Genomic DNA, 12568 nt, shown 5'->3' on the forward strand with positions numbered 1-12568 from the left:
GCGGCGGCGACGGCGGCGACAGCGGCGACGGCGGCGACGGCGACCCGACCACGATCACGACCACGATGACGACGATTGCACGCCTCTTTCATTCGCCGTGTACTGCTGCACTTCGCGTTGCGTCGCGTCGCGTCGCGTTACGATGAGGTTGCGAGCCAACTGCCGTGTTAACAGGCAAGCAAGCGTGCGCGCGTGTACGCGAGAGGAGGAGGTTGCGTCGGAAAAAGGGGAGAAGAATACTCCTCTCGGGCACGGCGCGGCGCCGACGAAGGTGGAAATGCGAGTTTATCCTTGTTAGACGCGTTGCTAGACTTCACCGTTCTTCGCAGGATTGTGATACGGATACGCGTATTAAAACTTCTTTCATTATAACTTCTTGCAAAATTTTAGGAAGGTTTTTTCCCAAAGTATCTAAAAATTCAGCTACAGATCTGAAAATAATTATGTAGAGCACTCAAATTAATTGTTACTAAATTGTTGACTTTTTGCAGCATTAACACATTGTCATCACGCAAATATTCTACATAATTATTTTGATGACGTAATAAAATCACATTTTTAAGAATCTTCTGTTTTAGTATGCCTGTACGATCGAAGCTGGATCTTCATTGCTTTAAATAATTCAATCTTGAATTATTAATATACACTATATATGTACTTGTATATATACCATGTAGTCTTTTTAGAACTGCGCGCCGAATTGTTTTTCCGGACTATAAACTTCTTGCAAAATTTTAGGAAAGTTTTTCCCAAAGTATCTAAAAATTCAGCTACAGATCTGAAAATAATTATGTAGAGCACTCAAATTAATTACTAAATTGACTTTTTGCAGCATTAACACATTGTCATCACTTAAATACTCTACATAATTATTTTGATGACGTAATAAAATCACATTTTTAAGAATCTTCTGTTTTAGTATGCCTGTACGATCGAAGCTGGATCTTCATTGCTTTAAATAATTCAATCTTGAATTATTAATATACACTATATATGTACTTGTATATACCATGTAGTCTTTTTAGAACTGCGCGCCGAATTGTTTTTCCGGACTATAAACGCAATTAAAACTACTCTAGTAATCGTGAATTAAATTGACAAGCAATTTAATAATTTGATGTTACCATCAAGCATCATATTATAAAAATATTAATATATTGAAACTGTTAATAAATTTATTGCGAAAAATATTACCTCGTGAAAAATCACATTTCCAAATCTGTATCTGTACCTAAATTTTTAAATACTTCAACAGAACTGTTCTTTCCGTGTACAATAGAAATCCGTCGAGAGAAATATGGGACTATAAGAGCATCTTTTTTAAGAATTTTTAAAAATTTTGTTCGGCAAATGTAAGCGAATAATTTAGCAAAAGTTCTAGATAAAGCTTTTTCTTGCGAAAATTTAAATAAATCTGATCCTAATATTAATATTTGAGAAAAGATTTTTAAGATTCAAAGACGCACGACATGCAATCTTTCAGCGTTCTTCTTCGTGGAAATTTATGTATATCTCAGGTATTATTGATCGTTAGGAAGGTCCAAGTTGCGCAGAAAATCAACAACTTATGTATCCGTGGTAACTTGATGAATCAAAAGGGCGCGTCAGCGAAGACAACCATCAACGACGTCAGAGTCACGAGATCAGAGTAGTAATTCGAGGTAATTGGCATGCACTCTTGGAGAATTCAAAAAATCCGGTTCGATCTCTACTCAACCGCTACTCAACCATTGCCTCTGTCAAACGCGTGGAGCCTAGAAGGTAACCTATTCGCAGTGTAATCTTCGGATCGTTCTCCCCACTTTCGCGTTCATTATCATGGGCAACGAAAAGGAGACGGATATAATTAGCATCGTGGAAAGACCTGAGAAAAAAACTCTGCTCGAGAGATACAACATACCGGTGGAAAATGTCTCGTACGAATTCATATCGCAATGCACCGATGGGAAAACACTGGAGCGAATCGTTCTCATCTTACGGTGAGTTTCTTGAAACGCCGGAAACTCCAGAGCGAAGAAACAACGTTTATGTTGACGTTAATTGATTACTATCGTTTATTATTATTTTATCTTGCACTCTTGATGCGTTAAAAAATTTTCTACACGTCTGCCAATCAGGTTTGCAAAGCCTGGCGCTTCTTAGACCACCCTCCTTATGCAAAATATTATTAATATCTTAACGCTTCTTATTTTGAGTACCTCTCAACTAATCCTCGGTACATTATGGTAATTATAGTACGTCCTGACAATTTTTAATTTTTGTGCTAATCATTAGTGAGATTTGCAATCCTACTGGTTAAAATGCCATTAAACCTGTTATTTTCCGGCACGTTTATTAACGATTCGTCATAAACTTCTCCACATGCGGTTTTAATACTAGTTCTGGGGAAGAGGGAGACTATCCAGATTTGACGAAGCACGCGGAGGAGCGTCTCGCTAGGATTAAACCGACAAGCGCTCTTTTGAGGAAGGCGGAGCCAGTTTTGAGGCGAAATATGTTAAATGCGAACGAACAGCAGGAAATCGACGACGACATCAGCAATTGGACGTGCGAGATGCAATCTCGTGAGAAAGATTTGGACGAGGGGAAAGCTATCCTTACCAACGAACCCTGTCTACAGCCAGAAATTCGACAGATAAAAACGAATACTACAAAAGTATATCGATATAATAATCAAAGTACAGGGATATACATTTTGTTAAGACATTGTCTTAAGCGTCTCTTGCTTTAAAATTGCAATAATTTGAAATATTAATGCCTCTTCAAATTCGTATCTTATGATATATATTGTTATATGTATTTTCTTATTAATCAATTAATTAATTCTTAAAGTCAAAATCAATTAACTATTTCTAAATTGCAAGAAATTACTAATTGATACAAAACTAAACTCTTAATAGACTTTTATATTTACTAGGCTTGCTTGTAGAAAAAAATGTATAAGAATTGTTTAATGCCTTAAGTCATATGTCGTGTTTTAAGGTTAAAAAGACGAATATCAATGAGAAAAAATGCAAACCCAAACGAATTGCCTCGTGTGATTATGGAGCTTGGGATAAATATGACGTTGACACAGAAATAAACAGGATAGACCTGCAAGACGAGCAACGACAGGCCGAAATGAAGAGAATCCAGGAACAGCGAAAAGAACTAGATAAAATGAATAAAATGACATATAAGACGACAGTTGGTAAACGTATGTTCATAAAGTAACGTCTTTAAAATGTCACGACGGTTAATTAAGAGAGTAAAGAGCTGTCTGACTAAATTCACAGAGTAAATTCACAGAGTGCTCCAGACAGTTCATTTAGTACATTTAGTTTCTCTCATTAATTTTCATAGAATTTATAATCTCGATCACCTATTAATTTTAATCAAAATTGGATCCTGATCCCTCTTAAATTAGATTTACTAAATCTCCTAATCTATTATTAGCTTCATTAACTGGTACGGAAATTAACGTAATGGCGGAACAAGAAAGAGAAAAAGGGAATGAAGCCTTCAGAGCGGCTGATTACGAGGAAGCTCTTCGGCATTATAACGCTAGCATCGACCTAGACTCGAATCTAAATGCCTACAACAATCGTGCTATGACATGTAAGAAAATTTATTCTTTTGCTTTTTTCATTCTGATTACAGTAAATTAATAATCATACGCGATTATATGACAAAACAGTTAAAGATATTCAAGTTCTTATATTTTTTTTACAAAATGTAAATCTTCAATGAATTATTCGAGATGAATCATTTGAAAATGATGAAAAAGTTAAATTGAAAAATTAAAGATCATATGATTATTATTAGTAGTAGTAATAGTAGTAGCAAAGTAAGATATTTTGTGCTGTTTCAATTCAAAATTCGTCAAAATATCGCAAAATTTTGTGTTGCATAATAAGATCCCAATGAGCCATATATTGCGTTCAGTTATAAAGCTGCAGCATTATGAGGACGCGCTTAATGACTGCAACACCGTACTCACTATGGATTACAGAAATATCAAAGCGCTCCTTCGTCGAGCACTATCTCTGGAGCATCTAGAAAAAACGTACGAGGTATAAAAATTGCACACCAGATTGCACACATAACATATTGATTTATAATAATTATTCTATATAAGTCATATAAGCAAAACGTAGTTCGCAATCAGCCAATGAGAAGCAGTCAATAATATCATTGACACTTTTAATTTGTTCTCACGGCAAGCATTGCGAACTATTTTTTGCGTTTGCGACTTATGTAGAATAATCTTAAGTAATATTTCATAAATCTTGTGTACAATTAACTAATATATTATTTTATATAGGCTCTGGCAGATTACGAAGCTGTTTTAAAATTAGAGCCAACTAATAAAACAGCAATATCCTGTGTAAACAAGTTGAAAAAGCCATGCAAGTCGAAGAAAATAAGGTAGAAATTCAATTTTTAATTTCAGTATTATTGATGATAATAATAAACAATCTAGTATCATATATTACAACTTTTAGCGAATAAATTTAAATTGATAAATTTTAAAGTCTCAAGGTATTACGATATTATTATTATTATTATTATTATTATTATTATTATTATACTTACAATACTTATTTGTAATTGCAGTTAAAATTATGACATTTCATAAAAAGATGTGATCATTAAATTAATTATGATTAATATGTGATTAATAGATGTGGTCTATATTAATTGTAGGAATAAATTATAACTATTCTAATTCTAATTCAGGATGTAGAATTATAACTATTCTATTCCAATCCAGGATGAAGATCGAAGAAAATATGAACGATGACGAAAACAAGAGCGAGCATATAAAAACGAAGAGAACTGTGAAAGCAAATAGCATCGAGTATTCGAAACTGAGTGTTAACAGCGATATATGTTATTGCGACAGAGCGCCAGGATCGTCGCGAAGTATTGCAACGAAACCGCATTTAAAAGCGAGTTACTGCGTGGAAACCAAGAGCAACAAAGCGACGACAGTAGCAGCAGCGGTAGCGGATACCGTGGCAAATAAAAGCAACGAGAAAACAACACGCGATTCATCGAGCGGTGATAAATTATCACCTGTTGCGAGGAATTTCGGCGCCAAGAATAAAACGACGAGATCGCAAGACCCCGAGAGCGAGGATATTTTCACGATTTCACGCGAGTCATTTCCCGGACTGCGTGGCGCAAAGAATAGATTGGAGAAGTCTATCTTTTCGTGTGTATCGTCGCCTATGAATAAAACGAAACCATCTACAGTTATCATTGAAGAACTTCCGAGCGACGAAGCGTATGAGAAATCGACGGAACCTGCCGACTTTGGCAAAGTGAAGAAAGAAGCAAAAAAAGAAATGAGTCCGGTAGAAGAAAAAAATGCAACAAAGAAATTATATATGAATAAAAATAAGGAATCAATCTTCCTCGAAAGAGAGAGCAAGACTGAAACAAACTCAAAGTCCAGTCAAATTCAGGCTGATAAGTATGAGAAATCAAAGATAACTAGCGGTAATGAAGTAAGGATGAAAATAAAAAAAAATACAAAAGAGGAGAATGATATGCTGTTAAATAAAAAATCAAGTACAGATAAGAATAAAAAGCTAACTTCTGAAAAGGAAAGCAAGACTAAAACGAGTACGTCAAACAAAATTATTATTAACGAGTGTAAAATAGAAAACAAATTGGGAATGGATCTTCAGGTATGATTTCAGATTTCAAAACACAGTATTTTCAAACAATTGCAAAGAAATTTAACTTGCTAAAAATTATGCAAAAATCATACAAAAATCATATAAAAATCATACTAATAAAAAATATGAAGTAAAAGACAAAATTAAAAGAAAATGAGAAATAAAAAATATTTCATGTAATCCGTTTCAGAAACTGAACATCGAATCTCCTTACGAATTTTTACGTCTATGGCAATCTCTGAAGGATGATGTTAATCTAGAGTTGCACGCAAAACTTTTGCGATATATAGCACACGAGGACATGAATAAAAGTAAATTTTACTAAATAATATTTATCACAATATTGATACTAATACTATTGATTATGGTGGTTTAGTCTACATTGAAAAAAATATTTATGTAAAGTTACATGATTATGTTAGGTTTTTTTTCGACCCAACATAATCATATAATATTGCAACTTACATGGAAAATTACAGATTATATTAATTTCACATGCAATATGTATTTTCGAGGTTCCATTGAACATGGAATTTTACATACAACATAACGTTTCGCGGTAGGAGCACACGTACAGTATAATCATAGAATGTTAGGCCTCTATAAAAACGTGTAATTTCCGTTTCCATGTCCGTCTCATATATAACTTCAGATACTAATTTTTATACGTGTATTAAACGTAAATGTACAGGAACGCACGCTCATTGAAAAAAATATTTATATGATCATAATGAATCTTTTCCGATCTTACTAACATAATCATTACATTATATATTATTACAACATGCAAAATTACAGATTATATTAATTTCACATACAATATGTATTTTTGGAATTCCATTGAACATCGAATTTCACATACAAAATGTAAAATATAAAAGCAAGCAGCCTCTTTGCCTCGCTCATCTTTTTTTTTGATGCATTTTGAGCATACAAATTCTGATTAGCTACAATAATCACATAAATGTAAAATTATTAATATGTATTTTTAATTTTAAAAATCTGGAAAAATTTTCACTCGGATTTAGGTAATTTTCCAGTCATAAACTTGTAATTTTCACGCATTTTTAAATTACATTAAAATTAACATTTAAATTACATGCATTTTTTCAATGTAGTCTACGTTTTATATATTAAATGAAACATTAAATAATGAATAAACAAAAGCAATATCACTGTTTTTTTGCTTAGAAACACAAAAATATTTTAAGCGTCTATATATACGAGCAAATTATAAAGGTGTAAAATTGCTATCTATTTTCTCTTAATTACAATGTTGATTAACGTTTCAACTTCACAGAATCTTTTTCAAAATCTTCGTTCAGAATTTAGTTCATATTCAATACAACCTTATATTAATTTGCTCGCTAATCATACATATAGTCGCTTAAAATATTGTTGTGTTATTAATTAAATAATTATATATATCAAATTATTTTTATAATATAATAATAATAATATATTTTACACTTTAGACAAATTTATTTTATAACTCATAATTCGCATACAATTTAGAACAGAATTTTATTTATAATTTTATATATGCTATATAATTTAATATACTTATATACATTTTAATATTTTATACATATGTAATTCTTCAAATGTTCCATCTTATATGGAATATAAAATTAAAGAAAATTATCTCCGATTTCGACATGAATTTCAAAGCATTTAAAATCTGTATCAGATTAAGAGAAACCAGGGACAAAAGTTTTTGACTTTAAAATGTTATAACAGTTAAAATATAATTACATTTTAAAAAATGTATCTTTAGATATAGAATTTATTCAGCTACAAAATTTTCTGTGGTTTAATTTTTTTATGTAACTAGAAAAAAGTTATGTTTAAAGACTATGAGGAATTTTGTTACAACTGTCTCCATCCCGTGGATGATTGTAACAGTAAAGGGGGACAAATGTATCACATTTGCCAGAAGTACATAATACAACTACATAAGTCATACTTTTTCTTGCAGCTGCATAAATGGATAACTGGTTCTTTATATAGGATAACCTCTTTAAATGTCTATTTGTATAAAGACATTTCTTGTATATAATTTTTCTCTCATGTCTTGCATTTTCTTGTTAACAATATTCTATGAAGAAAAGTATAAATAACATTGTACAAAATAATGCTAAAATAAAATCAAGTAAGTTCGGGGACAATTATAATGTTACAACTGACCTCAAGGATCGAGGCTATTATTGTCCTGTAATGGTATTTTATAATTTATAATAAATTTTTTAAATAAAAACCTAGATAAAAATCAACTCAAATGTGTAAACCATGAACACAGATAATCAATGAAATATATTAAAATAATACATTATACCTTCGTTATAAAGAAAAAAAATTTTTAGATTTTATGTATGCAATAAAATTTACTTGATGCATGAAAAAAGTAATTTCTGCTCCTGCACTCATGCACATTCCGCGAGAATCAGCATGTAACGAATGATTCAATGCTGTCTACAGAATTTTATCATGCAGCTGCATATACATATCTATTATAGTTCAAGAAATATTAACGATGTTACTATTGTCTTTTTATTACTTTTGTCCCCAGTCTCCCCTACGCATTGAAAATTTACATAAAAAATAGATATTAGAATTTAAATAATCAGAACAAAATAAATTAAGATTAAAATTAAGATTAAAATTATTTAATTGATCGAATTCTACTCTTTAATTTTATAATCTTACATCTCAATGTATTGTCTAATATATATGCATAGTCTTAAAATAGGTCTGAATTCAAAAAATAATTTTAATCTGCAGTTATAGGCAACAAATTAGATGCAGCGATGTTCAGTCTCATTTTGCGTTGCTTGGATCAACAATTTTGTACGCCGAAAGACACGGAATTGCTTGCGAATCTGTTGTACTCTCTGAGCCGATTAAGTCGGTTCTCCATTATCAGTATGTTCATGGATTCTGGGGATAAAAAAGGTAAAAACAATGACGTTACAATGATATTTACTATTGTCATTTTTTATCAAATTAAACGCGAGACAATTATTTTTACAAATCTAGCTGACTAAATTCCTACGATTTGGATAAACCTCTAATTAATTTAATCGATGATTAACTTAATTAACTGTCAGAATTACGAACTTAAAGCAAAATTTCTGATTATATAATTCTTGTTCCTAATTTAATCTTTTTTCCATTTGTTAAACAATTTATCGTATCAATCACAGTTTGATCAGAATTATTTTTAAAAGTATAAGTATATATTTAACTCTTCGTTGGCAAATCTCTTTTTTTCTAGTCCAAATTTTTTTTATTGTTCTAAGCTTTAAAAAAATGTCGAAAAATTCAAAATTACTTTTTAATATCTCTATTAAATTACCAAATATTTGTTTTTAATCAAATGTTAAAATCTTTATTTAATTCATCCTTCATTTCGGAGAAATTGGAAAATGAAATTTCGTCAAAAAAATTGTAAATGGAAGCTTAAATATGACACGTCTATTTAAATAGTCACATAAATGTCAGTTTCTAAATAGATATTTAGATATATTTATGTAAATATGATATAAGTATCTAAAATTTGCGTTCGTTTTACAGCCCTGGGAAATATATTACGTTTCCTGGAAAAGGAGAATTCACCCAAGGTCTCGCAATTACGTCAGATCTATGTTACTTGAAGACCGCGTTAGCGTCATCGAATACCTATATAAATACACATTAATCTTGAATAATTTGATTATTTAACAAAAAGGACGGAATGCAAATTTGATACATTGCAAACAGGAGTGCGTTTCGTTTCATGCATGATACGCATTATATTTTTGTACACTTTATTTTTGTTGTTCACTGAATATTAAAAAGAATAAAATAATATATCATGAAACGGAGCGCACTCCAGAAATATAAATGTAGAACACTCACAATGAGCAGAATATATCGGTAGACGACAAGCGGCGATTTTCTGCACAATTATGTTAAATCTATGTTACTTGAAAATTGCGTTAAAGCATCGAATATCTATATGTACACATACATTAATCCTGAATAATTTGATTTTAACAAAAAAAAAAGACAAAACGTGCAAATTTGATACATTAGTTGCTTTCCATTTACACCAATTCTCGGATAATTTTCACTTGTGTGTCATAACTCAATTGAATGCGCATTTCTTTTGCATTCTGACAAGTGAGATTCAATTGAATTTTTACTTATAATCTGCCTATAAAGCCTAGTTTCACAACTCACAATTAATGTCTCCAGCACACCAGCACGATGTTCGTCGCGCGCGATACGCGATATCCAATGAGTGTACAGCTTTACCGATATTCTTATTCTAAAGTATATTGTCTGTGTGTATTCTTATTCTAAACTATACTGTCATTGGATATCACGTGTCGCGCGCTGGTGTGCCGGAGGCACAACTCTTTGCTGATTCTACAATGAGTCGGTAATTGGTAGTCCTAAGTCTTACCAGTGAAATTGACCAATAGACAACTTGTACAACCGATGATTGGTCAACTTCATCGATTGAAATTAACACTCGTATTCATAGTCCTTCCTTATTTTAAGGATGGAGGAAACCTCCATGAAGGATTCTTCGATTCTTCAAGGCCTCCTTGTTTTATAAACTGATCTCAAGTCTGCCTTCCCGAAAGAAGAAATATTTTAAGGATTTTAGTAATCTAACTGAAGGCAGCATATCATAATATAAAATATAAAAAAAAAGCTATCAAAAATAATTATCGATGCGACAGATCTAAATTAAAAGCTATCGAAAGTAAAAAGACTGGTGTGAAACAAAATAAATTTGGAGGTTTGCTTGGTTATGAAAACTGCACCTCCTCCTCGAGGAAACCTCCCTTGAGAAAAGGAAGCTAATAAGGCTTCTTGTTTGGTCAAGGAAAGTTTATTACCCGTATTCATAGTTCTTCTCATTATGACGAATTCGACTGGAAGCACTGATGCATATTAAAGCTATTGTACACTGATTTAATCACATCCAATGACAGTATACCTTTAGAATGAGAATATCGATAAAGCTATACACTCATTGAATATCGCGTGTCGCGCGCGACGAATATCGCACTAGTGTGCTGAAGGCATTACAGGGCCAGTCCGGTTGGCGTCTGCCACGTTTCGCTGACGTCACCATCCGTTCCAAAATTATTCTCGCCACCTTCGTCATGCCGGTTATGGATGGTACATTCTCCACAGGTCGTTCCGTCGTAGGCGACATTGAAGGCACACGTACATGTTCTGTGAGACACACATGGGATGACGACGTCGGTATCCTGGACGAGATTCGAAAATGCGAAGCGAAACGAAATTCTACCGCGACACCCCGGTCGCTCGATGGTCACAAATTATGAGAAGCTGCGCATAATGGAAGGAATAAGAAATAGGGAATAGAAAATAAGAATTTCCTATCAGAAACTGTGTATTCCACAATACATGATTTCTGATAGACTGAAATTCGCATTCGCGAGGATCCCAAAATGTATTACGCGCGTTTCCTTGTGCGCGAAAAAAGATATTTTTCTCACGATCAAGATGGGTGAGTTCAGCGGACTCAACAGTTGAGTGAGCATTCGCTGTTATTGGTGTATTCTTTTAGATTATCCAATCAGCATTTTAGATCTGGAAGAATTTATAAAAACATTAATAACAGTACTGATCGTTAACATAAGTAGTGTTCAGCAGATTCAACTATTGCGGAGCAAATCCATGAGCGCTCGCTGCTGTTGATGTATTCTTTTAGATCATCTAATGACAACGAGCATTCACGGGTCCGCTCAGCAACAATTGAATCTGTTGAACGCGATCATAATTGTTAACGGCACTGATATCGATAACATAAGTGAATTATAATATACAGTACTTCACTCGAGTTTAACAATTTACAATGCGAGAAAAACAACACTAAAATAAAAACGTAAAATTTCATGATTTGACTAACTTCACATTTCTCTCGCGGCGCGGGTGCGAGAAATTCATTTTAATTAGACTTATAACAAAGTCTGAGTTCAATACACTGTATCTTGAAACGAGTTCAGAATTGAAAATTACAAAAGTGAGCAAATTTATTAAATAACCAATAAAATTACAAATATTCAATAAATTCGCTCATTTTTGTAACTTTCACATTGGATATATTATATAAATACTACTTGGCTACGAGCAATTTTGTCCAAATAAAAATGAAAAAGAAAGATATATACAATATAGGATGTCCCGTAATTTTTTGCCAAGCGCTTTTGTGTAAATAGAGCGGACTAAATTAAGTCAAAAAGTCCTCTATCATTTTACAATTGCATCATGATGAAAATTAGGGAATCACGCGATGTGAGATAGCTCACATTTTCACCATAAAAGTTAGAAAATCGATACTCAGTTTAGTCTGCTCTATCTACATAAAAGCTGAAATTGACAAAAATAATGGATTAATCAAAAGTTTAGGATTTCGTGGCCAAATTACTCTGTTATAGTATTTCTAGTTTTAATCGAATTCGCATATAACTTGTAGTTTTTTTATAACTGATGTTATTTCGATTATTAAATTATGATTATTATTAAATGTAATTAATATTGTATTAATATTATTTATATATAACAAAGTAAATGGTAATTTTTAATAACAAATAAATGCAATTAAATATGTTGATAATGACCTTTCGTAATCTTCAATCATGATATATAAACCGACTAATGAGGGAAAGAGGACAAAAAATATTTATGATGTTAGACAATTTTTGTAATAAAACAGACAAGTTTACAATTATATGTGCTGTGTACATATTAAGCATATATGTTAAAAATTTCAAAAAAAAAAAGCTTGGAGGAGCTGGGATTTGAACCCAGGACTTTCAGCATGCGAAGCAGACACTCTACCACTGAGTTACACCCCCATTTGATAAACTTTTCTTTAA

The 12568-nt window shown here is 32.2% G+C and overlaps 1 protein-coding gene and 1 non-coding gene across 2 annotated transcripts; one reads left to right on the top strand and one right to left on the bottom strand.

Annotated features, from left to right (window-relative positions):
* The first annotated feature begins 271 nt into the window (after positions 1-271).
* On the top strand, positions 272-12208 carry Spag1 (Spag1 axonemal dynein assembly factor). Its single transcript, XM_011064759.2, has 10 exons — positions 272-1979; positions 2380-2656; positions 2983-3196; positions 3436-3597; positions 3925-4052; positions 4304-4407; positions 4754-5675; positions 5857-5977; positions 8448-8618; positions 9240-12208. Exons 1-10 carry the CDS (start codon positions 1819-1821, stop codon positions 9317-9319), a joined length of 2340 nt encoding a protein of 779 aa, XP_011063061.1. The 5' UTR covers positions 272-1818; the 3' UTR covers positions 9320-12208.
* A 267-nt stretch (positions 12209-12475) lies between these two features.
* TRNAA-CGC (transfer RNA alanine (anticodon CGC)) lies at positions 12476-12547 on the bottom strand. Its single transcript has one exon. It is a non-coding gene; the product is annotated as a tRNA-Ala (tRNA).
* Between the last annotated feature and the right edge of the window lie 21 nt (positions 12548-12568).

The sequence above is a fragment of the Acromyrmex echinatior genome, chromosome 9 (genome assembly GCF_024713525.1).
Source record: "Acromyrmex echinatior isolate Ae372 chromosome 9, ASM2471352v2, whole genome shotgun sequence".
NCBI classification, from domain to species: domain Eukaryota; kingdom Metazoa; phylum Arthropoda; class Insecta; order Hymenoptera; family Formicidae; genus Acromyrmex; species Acromyrmex echinatior.

What these genes read in the sequence shown, in the direction of transcription:
- Spag1 (XM_011064759.2), top strand. Translation starts at nt 1,819, where the DNA reads ATGGGCAACGAAAAGGAGACGGATATAATTAGCATCGTGGAAAGACCT. An exon ending in TAAGACGACAGTTGGTAAAC is followed by an intron (nt 3,197 to 3,435) that starts GTATGTTCATAA and finishes ATCTATTATTAG; the next exon opens with CTTCATTAACTGGTACGGAA. An exon ending in TGCAAGTCGAAGAAAATAAG is followed by an intron (nt 4,408 to 4,753) that starts GTAGAAATTCAA and finishes ATTCCAATCCAG; the next exon opens with GATGAAGATCGAAGAAAATA.